Source organism: Podarcis pityusensis (genome assembly GCF_964106645.2).
Source record: "Podarcis pityusensis genome assembly, chromosome: 13".
Lineage (NCBI taxonomy): Eukaryota > Metazoa > Chordata > Lepidosauria > Squamata > Lacertidae > Podarcis > Podarcis pityusensis.
In genome coordinates, this window is record NC_138038.1 from 8,614,262 (window position 1) to 8,628,692 (window position 14,431).

The 14,431-nt window shown below is 42.9% G+C and overlaps 1 protein-coding gene across 10 annotated transcripts in view; it reads right to left on the bottom strand.

The window, feature by feature from the left end:
* Positions 1 to 3,414: 3,414 nt before the first annotated feature.
* SLC20A2 (solute carrier family 20 member 2) overlaps positions 3,415 to 14,431 on the bottom strand; it is a 91,013-nt gene continuing 79,996 nt past the window's right edge. For 4 of the 10 annotated variants that reach the window (XM_080976751.1, XM_080976752.1, XM_080976749.1 and 1 more), the window contains exons 9-11: positions 12,032 to 12,217; positions 11,338 to 11,422; positions 3,415 to 5,476 (exon numbers count right to left, since the gene is read on the bottom strand). In XM_080976751.1, the coding sequence (XP_080832877.1) occupies positions 5,312 to 5,476; positions 11,338 to 11,422; positions 12,032 to 12,217 (436 nt within the window). In that variant the 3' untranslated portion in view covers positions 3,415 to 5,311. Of the gene's footprint in view, positions 5,477 to 10,436; positions 10,522 to 11,337; positions 11,423 to 12,031; positions 12,218 to 14,431 lie in introns of all 10 variants that reach the window. The other 6 variants (XR_013978553.1, XR_013978554.1, XM_080976756.1 and 3 more) reach the window with 6 other exon arrangements.

Here is a 14,431-nt window from a genome sequence, read left to right on the forward strand (position 1 = left end):
TGTTCCTGTAGCTCACTGGGGGGGATTTATGCCTTTAAATCCAGAGGTTCCTCCTGGTTCTGTCTGCAGCCTGAAGGCCTCACTCTTGCAGCAACACATTGGCATTAAAATTAAGGAAAGCCATACTACGAATCAAGAGATTAGCAGAGATTTATATGCCTCGGTGACACAGCAAAAGGCTTCGCCCAGGTGGAAAAGACAGATCACATTTATCAGAAGGGACAAGTTGACCTGGAGGTGAGAAGTCTGTTTAAGCTACAAGTTATTCAGCTGCTTCTGCAGATACATGGAAAGTTCAGCTTGCCCATGAAGTTCCAAATTGCAGACAGGAAATGATTAATCCAGCCCCCCAAGGCAGGTATAGCAAATTTATGGTGCCTTTGAGGAGGCCTCTCCCAGAACCGGGGGGGGGGGGGGGATTGCAACAGCAGAAAATGCAGAACGTTACATGATTGCCCTATAAGGGCCTAGCACATGTCAGAATGCGGTTCCTGGATGTCACGACCCCCTCAGATGCAAAGTTCGTGCTCTCGTCTTCAGATGGGTTCATCCTTTGCTGCCTATTCTCCTCTCCTGTGACCAAGAAATGGATCAAGAGCCAAGATCAAAAGTACTTCTATATAACAGTGCACAGAAAAATGCTCCTTCAACTTTGCAAGAATGATTCCATCAAAATTATGCACCGTGCAAGAGTTTGTGGACAAATCCTCAGAGACATCTTTCAGAGTCAAGCTAAATGCAACGGGACAACTGTCCTTGTTCTTTACATGTCTTTTCTGTTTGTATCTTAAGCAGGGGCAGGAGGCTTAATTTTTACAGTACCAAAAATTATCCAGATTGGGAGGAAAAGGTCTGAAAAAACAGAGCACAAGGAGGTATGGTGGGGGAGCATGGGAAGCTAAGCCCATCACCGTCTAGCTTGACCTTCAAATGTATCTGCTAGAAATCAGTTTAGAAGCTGAACTGAATTTAGGCATGTTGACAAAGCAGCACAGCCAAAGCTATGATGCATTATAGCACAATGCCAAGTTAAACTGAGGTGCTGGAATACACAGCACTTTGTTCAAACAACAGCCAGATAGAAATTGAATTGCGAGTCTAGATGTCCAAAAGAAAATGTGGATACGGTGGTAAAAATGTTCTAAGACTGTTACCTGTTAACATTACCTGTAGGAGATTGCACAGCTGAATCCTTCTACGTGAAAGAAACTTCATATGAAGTTACCACATCAATGAAAGGGCTGGGCTAGTTCTCCCAGATATTTAGCTTTCTATGGGCAAGAGGTTGTTTATATAGTTGAATATTCAATTGTGTGATACCTTCTCCCCAAATACTAACCAGGAGTGGTACCAGGAGTGGTCACATTAATATTTTACAGCAAAAACGAACTGCAGTGACACTTTAAAGACTAACAAATTTATTATGGCATAGCAAAACTGCCTGGAAAGAGTTTTACTAACTCATATGCTGCATGTGAAAACTAGTAGCCAGGTTTCTGCAACACGCAGTGAGGATCCGTGAATGTTATACAACAGCATTTTAATTGTTAGATGCCGATGTTGCTGAGTGATTTCATTGTACAGAAACATTCAGAATTTTGCCTATATGTCATTAGACCCCCCAACAAAAAGCACTTTCATCAACAATTTATACTCAGGGTCCTTCACTGAAGCCCATTTATACATCTAGGTACCAAACTTCACATATCCAGCCATCAAGTGATCTTTGTGCAAGCCACATCCAATTGGATGGTTTTTTGTCCATTTCAAAGAAGTTCTATTGCAAGACCACAGAACGCTGGAATGATACCTGCATGGTTTGATATTCCCTTGCTCTGCTGCTTTTTTTGGTAGCTGCAATAACTGAAACAATCACGCTTTCTGCCATTATCCAAATCCTGAACACACTGCCCCAGGTGTGTGGGTGGCAAAATGGGCGCAGGGCCTTTTCAGTAGTGGTACCTTGTCTCCAAGACACACTCCCTGGCAAGGTCTTGCACCTTTCTTTGAGGCAACAGGTGAAGACCATCAGACTCTTAACATGATTGCTTTTTTTCTGCTGCTGGTTTGCAGTTGCTCTGCTTTTCTTTTTACTGCGTTTTTATATTTGACACTGTGAGCCACCTTCCGCACGTGTGTGAAAAGGCAAGCTACAAAGCTTCCAAATGAATAAAAATAAATCATGGGTGCAGCCTTTTCAAAGTCACACCAGGCAAATGATACACTGCTATTTGAATATCTGGCATTACTGGGAAGAAGCTTGGAGCGGGATTTAAAGTGGGGGGTCAAGTCAATAAACAGAATTGAAAGCCAAGGGCTTTGTTTGCTTTGATGCCAAGCACACCTTCAGCTGTTGAGACATATAATGCCTATTGATAAGATGTTGGCAACCTATGCCCATTGACTGCAATGAAGCAAACTCCTGTTGCCATGGCAGCTGAGGGGGCCAAGACTGTTGGCTATAACCGGATAGCATGTTAACAGCACCCAGTCCCCTGCTAGTGATCACTTTTGTCCTAAACACACCAAAAAGAGGGAGCACATCTTTTGTTCATATTCCTCATGGACAGTCACACAGGTCAGGAATTGCAACAGACTTAAGGTATACTGAATGTTCAAATATATGTCGGTTGATCTCATCCTCTGCTCATGGAGCACTTTGTAAACACCAAAAAGCTGTCAAGCTCCTTAAGGACTATGTTCCAGACTGGAAAGAATCTGTTTGCTTTATGAACATGCTCCTTTTTATGTGCAAGCAGAGAAGCATTCTCAAATTGTTGTACAAAGTTCACCAAGGGTTTAAATTATGCTGGTTGCGTCATTAGTGAGTTATATCATCCTGTCATGAGCCATGAGTTAATGTTCAGGTGCTTTGTGTTGTTAAAACAATGCAGAGTTGAGTTTTAAAGCCAAGAACCACAGCAGCACTGGGTCTTGAATAAGGAGGACATATTTTCCCTGGATTTCCTTTGCACAAGTGTGCTTGTGACAGTAGCGTCCAAGCATCGCTTTCTCTAGGCTCATGGAAGCACATTCATTTGCATTTTTATGTATGAGATGTTCATTACGGGATTACTACCGAAAGAGTGCTATGGTAATTCATAAGGGGATCTTCATCCTGGGACAAACAGTCCCAAGTGAAATAAATGGAAGTTTTTGTTTGCTTTACACAGACTTGGCTTTATTTGGGCTTTGCCAATGGGTGTGTTCCTCTGTGCCCCCCCCCCAGGCCATTGTTACAAATTTCTAAACAAGAACTCACGCAGAGTGAAAGCAAATGAAAGGATTATAACAAATGCAAAGTAAGCAAGGAATGCTTTGAGTTAGGAAGCGCCCACAGCTTAGTAGGTTGTAAATAGTAAAAACACATGGTTCAGTATCTTTTTTTAAAAAAAACAAGAAACAAGAAAGCAGTTCTAGGGCAATGTATTCTTTTATTATAAATTTAGAATGAATGACCAATGAAAAAGGATCACAATGGAGTACCAAGAAAGCTCATGTATCAAATTTTTTTTAGCAGCATTTCAACAGTCCTAGGCTCCCAACATTCTCCAAGCATGACCTCCTCAAACCCACTCCAGTAAACCCAACCTGGACACCGTTACAAGTAGCAAAATCCTCTGGGAAGTGCTCATTTATGAGCTCAATGGAAACAGATGGGAATGGCTCAAGAACAGAGATTCCTTTCAACAAGGCTTCCCAAAAGCCTATACTCAAGGTTCCCATAGCAAGAGGAACTGGATTCAAACCACTGTCTGCCAGGTTGATACGGTCCCTTTATACTAGTAAAGATGGGGGGGGGGGGTTTCATCAATGTGTATCTACCAAATTATGACAAATTGCAGTTCTAGGGCCAGAGACCTTGTAGGACTCTTCACTAGTGTCTTCATATGACAACTGGCAGACTTGGATGCCTCTTCAAAAAGGGACAACACGTTTCTGAGTATTGGACACTGCCTTTAGCAGTTCTGAAGCAGTCGCAATGTGATTTTTCCCAGGCACCCTTGGCAATGTCCTAAGTCCCAAGCGACAACAGAGGAACCCACACTGCAGCTCCTTCCCCTGCGAGCACTGAACTGGCAGGGAGAGCTGTAGCTTAGATTCCTTCCACATGCTCCGACATTTGATCAGAAATGGTTCTTGTATTCACTCCTCCTCCAGTTATGAGGGTAACTGTAGTATAAAAATCTTAACCACCAAATACTGTTGGTTAGCACCCCAAACTGTCCTAGATTGCTCCCTTTCAGACACTGGGCATAACACTGCCAATCTATGTTACCGTTGACACTGGGTGCATCAGGAAAAAGCAATGCAAAACCTTTTTGAAACCCCATCTCCCCCCTCCCTTGAGCTTGCTGACAGATGGCTGTTTTGAGAGCAGAATTGGACCTATATACAAGGGGTGGAAAATACTTGTTTGATTTGAGGTTTGACACATAACGAAGCTGAGCTTTTACTAAAATCCTCTGTGGATGATATTTTTTACGTAAGACTGTAGCAGTACGACACTTTACCTGTTACAGTAAAACATGAGCGATACTATCCTGGCTTTGCTGGTGGCTGACTGGTAGAAAATAACTTTAATTAGAAAGTTAAATGGGTTGCAGGGTGAGGAGAGAGAGAGAGAGAGAGAGAGAGAGAGAGAGAGAGAGAGAGCGCACAGATAGACAAATATAATACTGACAAGCTATTCCCCCTTCTTTGGTACTTTCTAAACTTTCTTATCCAAAATATATGAGGGAAATGCACCATTAAAAAGTTACATTTTTGTAAGTATTTACAAATTCAATGTTCATACAGTATTATACACAACAATATGATATGAACTGAGTTTTTGCCAATGTACTTCTGCACTTTGCTTCCAGTATCATTGAACAGCACTCTTTTTTTTTTTTTTTACAAAAAAAGAATCTCATCTTTTTGCAGATTGCTTCATCATTTATCAAACTGACAAACACATCCCAGGTTCTTTTAAAAGATTAAAAAAATGGCTACTGAATGATACATTATGTACAAGTTTTACTAGGGATTAAGTTCTAGGCAATTATTTTCACCTCACTTATAACTTAAGGTAGTGTTACCTACTGTAAGCATATATATATATTTCTTTAATACATAAGAAAACGGCACCACATGTTATGTCACCAATGACACAGATGTTATGTACAGCAGATGTTAGATTCTGACGACAAATCCTTGCTGATTAGCTCTTACTGCATGGTTTAAATAGGGAGCTCTGCGCTCTGGAGGGGAGACCTTTGCTTCTTTTATCTCAGAGGCACCCCCTTCTTCCATGGAAGGAGCAGCGATGTCAGACGTACGGCAGGATGGCGTACATGAAGAGAGCCATGACGGCAGCGCTGAACAAGCCAGCCACGGGGACAGTCACGAACCAGGCGACAAAGATATTGCGGAAGAGGTGCCAGTCAACAGCCTTCTTGGAGCGTATCCAGCCAACTGCCACCACAGAACCAACCTTGGAAGTTTGAGAAGGGAATCAGAATTAAAGGCATCTTAACATGGGCAACAGATGCTTTATGACCTGGGGTCCATAAATTTGGGTTTGCTTTTAGTAACCAGCTATTATCTGTGATCACCACCACCCTACCGTCCCTCTGGCATGTAAGGCGATTCAGGGGAAGGGCTGGGCCAAACCAAACCATGCTTTGGAGGCACGTGGAAGCAGCAGGAGATGCGCCAAGTATCTCCAAAGCCTGGCACTAAGCAAGATCAATCCGTTTCACGAGTTGCGTGAAAATGACATGCCTCATCCCCTCCATTTTCTTTGTAATGCAAGCCTCCCACTTTAAACTGGGTATTCCAGGGACTTACAATTGCCAGAAAGACTTGTGGCAACTGCTGACCAACCAGCAAACACATTTATGGACCCCTATCTATGACAAAACCAATGCCAGTCAGCTGAAGCCCAGATTTACAAATTATCTGAAATTTGAATTCCTGCTTCCTTTTCACACAGGAGAAGAGCTCTACATGAATTTATCACACAAACTGAAAACTATTTGGGATGGGACAGGGAAACACACCTTTTAGTGCCTTGCATAATTTGGATTCCATGGCAGTTCTTATTCTTATTATTTCTAGCTTTACATGACATTCTCCTTAATTTAAGGCCTGTGATAGCAGTTATTGAGCCATGCCCCTTTCAAAGGAAAGGCTAACCATTACAAATAAGAAAATCAACCGTGTTTTATGTATTTAAAGTAATATATGTTGCTTTTCAGGGCAAACCATTTCCAAAGCAACTTAACAAGGTAATTTAAACAAAAAACAAAAAATCCACCACTCAGTAACAAAAACTACAACTAGCAAGTTATAACAAATAAAATGCCCAGAAGTTTGCTACACGTGACATAGGTAAAGGGACCCCTGACCATTAGATCCCGTCATGGCCGACTCTGGGGTTGCGGTGCTCATCTCGCTTTATTGGCCGAGGGAGCCGGAGTACAGCTTCTGGGTCATGTGGCCAGCATGACTAAGCTGCTTCTGGTGAACCAGAGCAGAGCACGGAAACGCCGTTTAGCTTCCCGCCGGAGCAGTACCTATTTATCTACTTGCACTCTGACGTGCTTTCAAACTGCTAGGTTGGCAGGAGCTGGGACTGAGGAACGGGAGCTCACCCCGTCGCGGGGATTCGAACCGCCAACCTTCTGATCAGCAAGTCCTAGGCTCTGTGTTTTAACCCACAGCGTCACCCATGTCCTGTGCCACAGAAAGTGGAAATTAATTATGTGGCAGAATATAGGAAATCGGTGGCAAAGCTGGATTCCATAAGTGAAGAGCATATGGCTTGAAGTTGGAGCTTAGATATTTTGTCCAGCTTTGAGCCCCATCCTGGAAAGAGCAAGAGCTCTTTTTCTAGCAAGCTGCAAATCTAGTGTTCTTCCATCCCTGGTATTGGTACTTTATCTCAGATATGCCAAAAGGGCTGACAAATCTTCTATCACTCTGGCAAATAGAAGAAGTATGTGTTTTTCCTGTTCTGATCACTGCCATTTTAGGGCTTGCCTGAAGCTGTTCTCTGGATGAAGGCTTCTAATACAATATATTCACTCAAAAGAATAACTATGTTTTCACATCTCAAATAATGGACTGTGATTTGTCTTATGTGAGCAACTGCCATTTCTTTTAACTGCTTAACCCAATTTCCCTTCTAAGTGCCATTAAGTCCACAGTTTGTTTTCTTGTATTGCCAAGGTTTTCCTCTTATGACCCTACATTTCTCCCTAAGGGCTGAGTACAACTGAGACACTATCATGTTCTGCCTTCCTCTTGTCAGAAAGCATCTGGAGAAGAGATACTGCAGGCAAGAGGAAGCCATTTGTGAAAGGAAGGACACTAAATAAGAAGGCTTTGTATTTCCTTCCAAGCAAGTTTGGAGCTGGCTGGAATTGACTGATCAGGTGCACCAAATTACCGTATTTTTCGCTCCATAGGGTGCACCAGACCATAGGGCGCACCTAGTTTTTAGGGGGGGAAATAAAGGGGAAAAAATTATTCCCCCACCCAGCCCCAAAGAGCAAAGAAGCCATCCCGCTGTCTTGGCTTCCTCTTTAGCCATGCACAAACTCTCCAGCCCGGAGAGGCTGCGCGCGGCTTCGTTTTTAGCCGCGGGGCTGGGGCGGGGGAAGCCCGAGCTTCCCCCAACCCCAGCCCCCAGAACAGGTCCGGGAGCGGAGGCAAGGTTGCGCAGCCTTGCCGCTGCTCCCGGAGCTTGCGGGCTGGGGGAGCGCTCCAAAGGCTTGTGGATAGCTGCCCAAAGCCCGGGGAGTTGGCACTGCACTCCCCAGGCTTCGGGCTGCAGGCTGCTATCCGCAAGCCTTCGGAGCCCAGGGGAACTCTGAAGGCTTGCGGATAGCTTCCTGAAGCCTGGACAGCGAGAGGGGTCGGTGCGCACTGACCCCTATCGCTCTCCAGGCTTCAGCGAAAGCCTGCATTCACTCCATAGGGCGCACATACATTTCCCCTTCATTTTTGGAGGGGAAAAGGTGCGTCCTATAGAGCGAAAAATACAGTAAGTGGTACAGTAACATACAGAATTATCTGAAACAACACATTTGGTTGCTCTCTTCCCAATCTCCCCTGCCCCCATCCAAATAACTAGAAGTCTATATGTAACACATATGAAGCTGCCTTAAAAACAGATACTGGTCCATCTGGCCTTCTTTGACTGCAACCAGCAAGACCTCAAGCAGAAAGAAGTAATTCTCAGCCCAACTACCCAAGATCTTTCTTAGCTGGAAATGGCAGAGACTAAATCAAGGACCTATTGGATGAGGCACATGTGCTTACTACTAAGCTATGGCCGTCCTCAAAAGGGATGTGGTAGGGAAAACCACATTTTCTTACTGTAATGACTGTCCACAGATTTGAACACTGCTGAATTAATGTAAGATGGGCCCATATATGCTACAGTGGCAATGGCAGCTATATAAAAATAAAAACTGTATCAGGATAATGACTACTTCACTAGTCTATCCCTTCTCCCTCCTGAAGAGTCCGTGCAAATAGAAAGGCATATCCACCTCTGTTAAAATTTTCTAGAGATTTACGGATTGTCAGATAAATTACTAGGATGCAACATTCCAAGGGATTAATTCAATCCAATTAGTGTTGATGGCATAGCTCAGTCTTAGTAACCAAGAGTTAGTCATAGGACTATCTCTGATCAAATCAGTTCTGAAAGCCACAAGTCTGATCATAGTTACAGTAAGAAGTTACTGGCTAACATTCAACGTCTGTAATAAATTTCTTTTCCCCCTTGTCAGTCATTGCCCCTAGACCATAAGATAAAAATGGATAGTCACGAACATGCTTTGTTCTTCATTTTGCCTGGGGAAGTTTCACCTGATCCTTTCCAGAACAGGACCTACACCACCAGCAGGAATCATGTGTGCAAATGCAAGGTGTGCTCACATGACAACTGCTGACACTAGTGCAGCAACACTGGAACATTTATCTGCGCAGGCACCAGGCAAAGTGGTGAGTGAGCAGTGATAATGTTTAGGATGACAAGAGGTCTGTGTGCCCTGTAGCCTTCCAAGACCGTTTAAGTTATCCTGTTGTTCTTAGGTGCAGCAGAAAACACGGTTCTGTCACCAATGTGGACGTAAAATTCAATTGCCAGTCCAGATGGCTTCTGTAAATGGAATCTTTGCCTGGATTGTGGGGATGGGGTTGGCTTCTGCTTATGAAATTGTAGGGGGCATGTAGCACACTTTTCTAGCCCTGAAAGTAATGGACATGTGACTGTAATCATGGTATCTAAAAACATTGTTTAATTCGACCTCATATTACAGTATTTTGCAATCTTCTTTAAGGAGAATAGTGATATGTTCATACATGAACTGTTATCAGCTCCTAGAGATTTTGTCTATTCTTCTACCTCATTACTTGCTACGGATTTTCCTTCTAGCAGATTGGTCACCCCACTGTGACTCTCTTTTTATTTGTTAGGGTGTTTTTTAAAGAGATTGGGGGGGAGGAACTTGGGGGAGGAGAATAAGAGAAATGGAAAGTGGGCAGTGGTAGAGATATGATATATGCTAAAATAAAGGGGGGGCAGGTCTGAAAGCATGACTAGTGATGTATATGAAAAGTACCACAATTTAATTTTAACACCAATTTAAAAAAATATTCAACTTATGCTCTGTTTTGTTTCATGAATTTTCCCAATTTTTAGAGGGTATCAGTGACACTGGCATCAGTTAACCCATTTCTAAACATTATCAAAGTTTAGCTGACTACGTTTTGATGAGAATACAGGTTAGAAAAGCAGATTAATCACTGAAAAGCTACAATCTGTATAGACCTTCTAGTTCCGATTGGCTTGAAATCAAATACCATTTGCCTTCAGATACATGAATGCTCGGTTCTGTATTTCAATGACTTGTGATGTATGCTCCTAAAATTATGCACACCACAATCCATGAAAGTTACATATGAGAAACTGCAAATCTGGGGGAAGAAAATAAAATGTATGAAACTGTTAGTCGAAAGCTAATACTAAGAAGTTTAAGTTTATATAGAAGCAAGGAAACTAAAAGTTAAGATGATGACTGTTGCTTGTTAATACACTACAAAATGAATACTACAATGTGTTTTATAAACAGCAATAAGAATAATAATATAATATATACATTCTTTTTCTTTTCGCTCTCTTTTTTTTTTAAAAAGAAAACCTCCCCAACATTCTAACATTTGGGGGGAATTTGCAACTCACATGTTTTGTATAATTTTGTAAATAACTAAATTTCCATATTTTAATTATTGCTTTTTTAATTTTAAAACTTGCTTGGTAGTATATTACTTAATGAAGGCAAAATGGGATGTGGGGGAATCAGCATTTGTTATTTGTTTCTTTTTCTTTAAAGATTGAGCATGTGTTTAATCGACGTGACCACTGCAGACTCCAATACCTTGCAATGAGTGGAGCTTATTGGAATACCCACATTTGAGGCTACAAGTACGGTTAGCGCACACATTACTTCAATGCAAAATCCACTGTAAAGAAATAAAAAAAAGACAGATGGAGATTTTGAAGTGTAAGAGCGACACACAGGAAATCCCATGCCATGCATTCATCAGGAAAGTAGAAGAATGAACGATGAACAGTGTCAGAACCTCCGGACAAAGAAGGGTGCAGCAGATCAACGTTCACATGGCATGACCTGAGGAAAAAGTTACTGCTATTCAGGGCCAACTCCACCGTGCATGGCAGCAAGTTTTGGTGTACCAGTCAAGGGCAGCACAATGTAGATTTTTAGTTCGTTATTTTAATTCCAGTAGGCGGGCGAGACTTGGATTTCTTGCCTCAGGCATCGAAACGCCTCGGGCCATCCGCCCCTACTACACTCTAAAACATTTGGGCTAGTGTCATTATTCCTAAATGTTCTCATGTGCAGTTCCATGACCATGTGAAAACATCGAGATTAGACGGTTCCTGCACAAGGCCTTCCGAAATTAATGGGCAATGCAAAAGGCCAATGGTTGATGGATTGCTCTTTCGGGGAACATACTACTATGCCGAATTCCATGTGGATGCGTAGGGAATAATCTGATAACAAGTGTTTGTGGGGGAGAGGAAATACTTTGATTCCGCAATGTGCAAAAAAGGGTGAGATGTCTAAGAAGGGAACCTGAGGGCTGCCCATTCATATGAGAGGAGTGACGGGTGGGGTGGGGAGAGTTCTTGGATGTGAAATGGACGTGTGCATTTCCTCATTGTGGTATCATGCCGCTATAAACTGATCTGGGCAGCAGAGTTAAAACACGAACAGTCCAGACCGGCCTGGCTGCAGTCACATGGCAAAGGCATACCTTGCAGTGTGTAGTACTGACAGGAAGTCCAATATTGGAAGCTATCACAACTGTGAACGCCGAAGCCAACTCAATAGTGAATCCACTGCAGGAAGCATAAAAAAAACACTTCACAGTCACTCTTTCTTAAAAAAAAGTGTAATCAATCAGTCTGGGCTGACACCATGCAACATGCCAACGTCTTACCAGCATCGTCTCCAACCGGTTCCCTCCGACTGATCTTTGGTCATTGAGTTATATTAAGTGAGAGAACAAAGAGCTGCTGAATAACAAAAGCTGGACACACACATCCACATTAAATTAGCTGAGCAGCTTGCTGCTACTGACAACCTATACTACATTCCAATAAATCATGCTCAATTAGTAAACAGGTTAGCAGCAGAGGTCTAGTATGCATTAAAAGCAAATAAAAAAATCACAGGTTTCGTTTCTTTTTTTAATCATTCAGAAGCACATGGAAAACTACTTCGATTTTTGCCATTTCCTAATTTATGCCTCTCTATGCTATTCAGACATTGGTAGGCTATTCTGCCCAACTAGACCTCAACAATGCAAACAACAGTGCCATTAGTTTAAAGAGAAAGCTACGTACATCACTACTCCGATCAAAACCAGAAATCATTAGGCACACATATGCTACGGCATAGCTAGCATGAGATGCCAGGGCAATTAGATGCAGGAGATGGGCACGTACCTTGACGGCGTGATGGGTGTGAGGTCTTTTCCCATGGTTTGGATCACTCTTCTCCCCCAGACCCAGAGGCCCACACAGATGCCAACGCCCCCGTAAAGGAGCAGCCATACGGGGGTAGGAGCTTCTTGCAGTACGCCACCCTTGTCATAAATAAGCCAGAGGGCAACCAAGGGGCCAATAGCATTGCTGGAAAACATAGCAGTGAAAATATGTTATCAAATCCTAAATGCTTCACTCAATACCCTCCTAGTCACACTTAACAAAGACAGAAGAACTTTACAAAAACAGCCATTCATTTATTACAATTTACATCCTTCCTTGGGACGCGGGTGGCGCTGTGGGTTAAACCACAGAGCCTAGGACTTGCCGATCAGAAGGTTGGTGGTTTGAATCCCCGCAACGGGGTGAGCTCCCGTAGCTCGGTCCCTGCTCCTGCCAACCTAGCAGTTCGAAAGCACGTCAAAGTGCAAGTAGATAAATAGGTACCGCTCCGGCAGGAAGGTAAACGGCGTTTCCGTGCGCTGCTCTGGTTCACCAGAAGCGGCTTAGTCATGCTGGCCACATGACCCGGAAGCTGTACGCCAGCTCCCTCGGCCAATAAAGCGAGATGAGTGCCGCAACCCCAGAGTTGAGCACGACTGGACCTAATGGTCAGGGGTTCCTTTACCTTTTTACACCCTTCCTTGCTGCATATTGCGCCCATGATGATGAGACACGCTATTTTCCTCTACAAGGAAATACCACAGTGGTGTTTTCACAGACGTGAAGCTACTACACAACAGAAAACTGGAGTTTTAACTTTTTCTTATGTCACAGAGATAGGACAATATGAAGGCTAATGGGCCGATCCATTGTGAACACAGCTAGTTTCCCAACTGGTTTCTGGATGCAATTCCAAGTGCTGGCTTTAAAAAGTGCTTCTGCTCTGGTTACTATCTTCTCTCTCACTATACACACACCAAGATCCTCAGAAGAGACCATGCTTCATATTCCCTCTTTATCCACTATGGGGACAACAAGAAGCAGGAACCGTTTTCTCAGTTCCTGCTGCTTGCAGAGTTCAAAGGTACTCAGCTACAATCTGGTGTTTCACTGGCATCTAAAATATTTTAAAGGATACTGTTCTGTTCCTTGTCAGCTTGTGAGTCACTTTGAAAAATCACAGGACAGGTGGGCTGAATATTTTTTAGTAAGCAAAATAGAGGAATCAGAAGATACCCCGATGCACTTTTATGAAATGCTTCCTTTGCCGTCCCTACATTCACAACAATACAGCAGAATGTGACCACTTTTCTACATATTTTTTGCTGGCATGTATGCACCGCTAGCTTAAGCATTGTAAATCTGATAATGGGTTCCATAAGCAGAAATAAGGATGCCCCTGGTTAGTCAATCATGGTTACAATGGGGTAGGTTGAAGGACATTGCATTGAAAGAGGAGGGGAGGGGAAAGTTCATGATCCCCTAGCTCCCTCCCTGAACATTTATAAACCCTAATAGCCCTGTGAGTTCTGAAGAAAGTGTACTAGTACTGTCACTTCACAATACCATGTGTTTTACGGGAAATAGATTCCTAGCTACAATTTATTTTCAGTAATTTTTAACCTTCATTTTGGGAGGCGTGGAGGGGTGAGAATAACCAGGGATGATCTCTCATTCTCTCTCTCTCTTTCCACACACCTAATAGCATACATTCTTTACACATTTTTCACCTTTATTCTTGGAGGATCTCTACAGCAGCGGTAGCCATTGCGGTCCCCTCCATATATTGTTCGAATACAACTCCCATGAGCTCAAGTATGATTGACAGCAGTTGTAGTCCAGTAACATTCAAAGGTCATCATGTTGGTTACCACTGCGCCACAGATTATCTTTTTAAGCACTCACTTAAAGACATGGGTACAGTCATGGGAAAAAGGAAGTTCACCCTGTTTGAATTCAACACATGTGTGTTGTCATATGTTGTTGTTCATCTGAGGTTGTATTTACCCAGTTTTAAGACCGGCTAAGGAACAGATGGTTCTTATTATGTCCTGATATGTAAAACCACAGAATTCAAAGAGGGTGTACTTTCTTTTTCCTAAAATAAGAAAAATCCTTCCAGTAGCACCTTTAAGACCAACTAAGTTAGTTCTTGGTATGAGCTTTCGTGTGCAAGCACACTTCTTCAGATACACTGAAACAGAAGTTGCCAGATCCTTCTATATAGTGAGAAGGTGGGGAGGGGTATTACTCAGAAGGGTGGTGGGAATGGGAGATTGGCAGATAGCTGAGATGAGCCTGCTGACGACTCTTAACGACTGTAATAGGTCTTACAGGAAAAGGCAAGGGGTGAGAAGGTGAGAAATGGCTTAGTCATGTATAATGGGATAAGAATCCAATGTCTTTGTTCAAACCAGG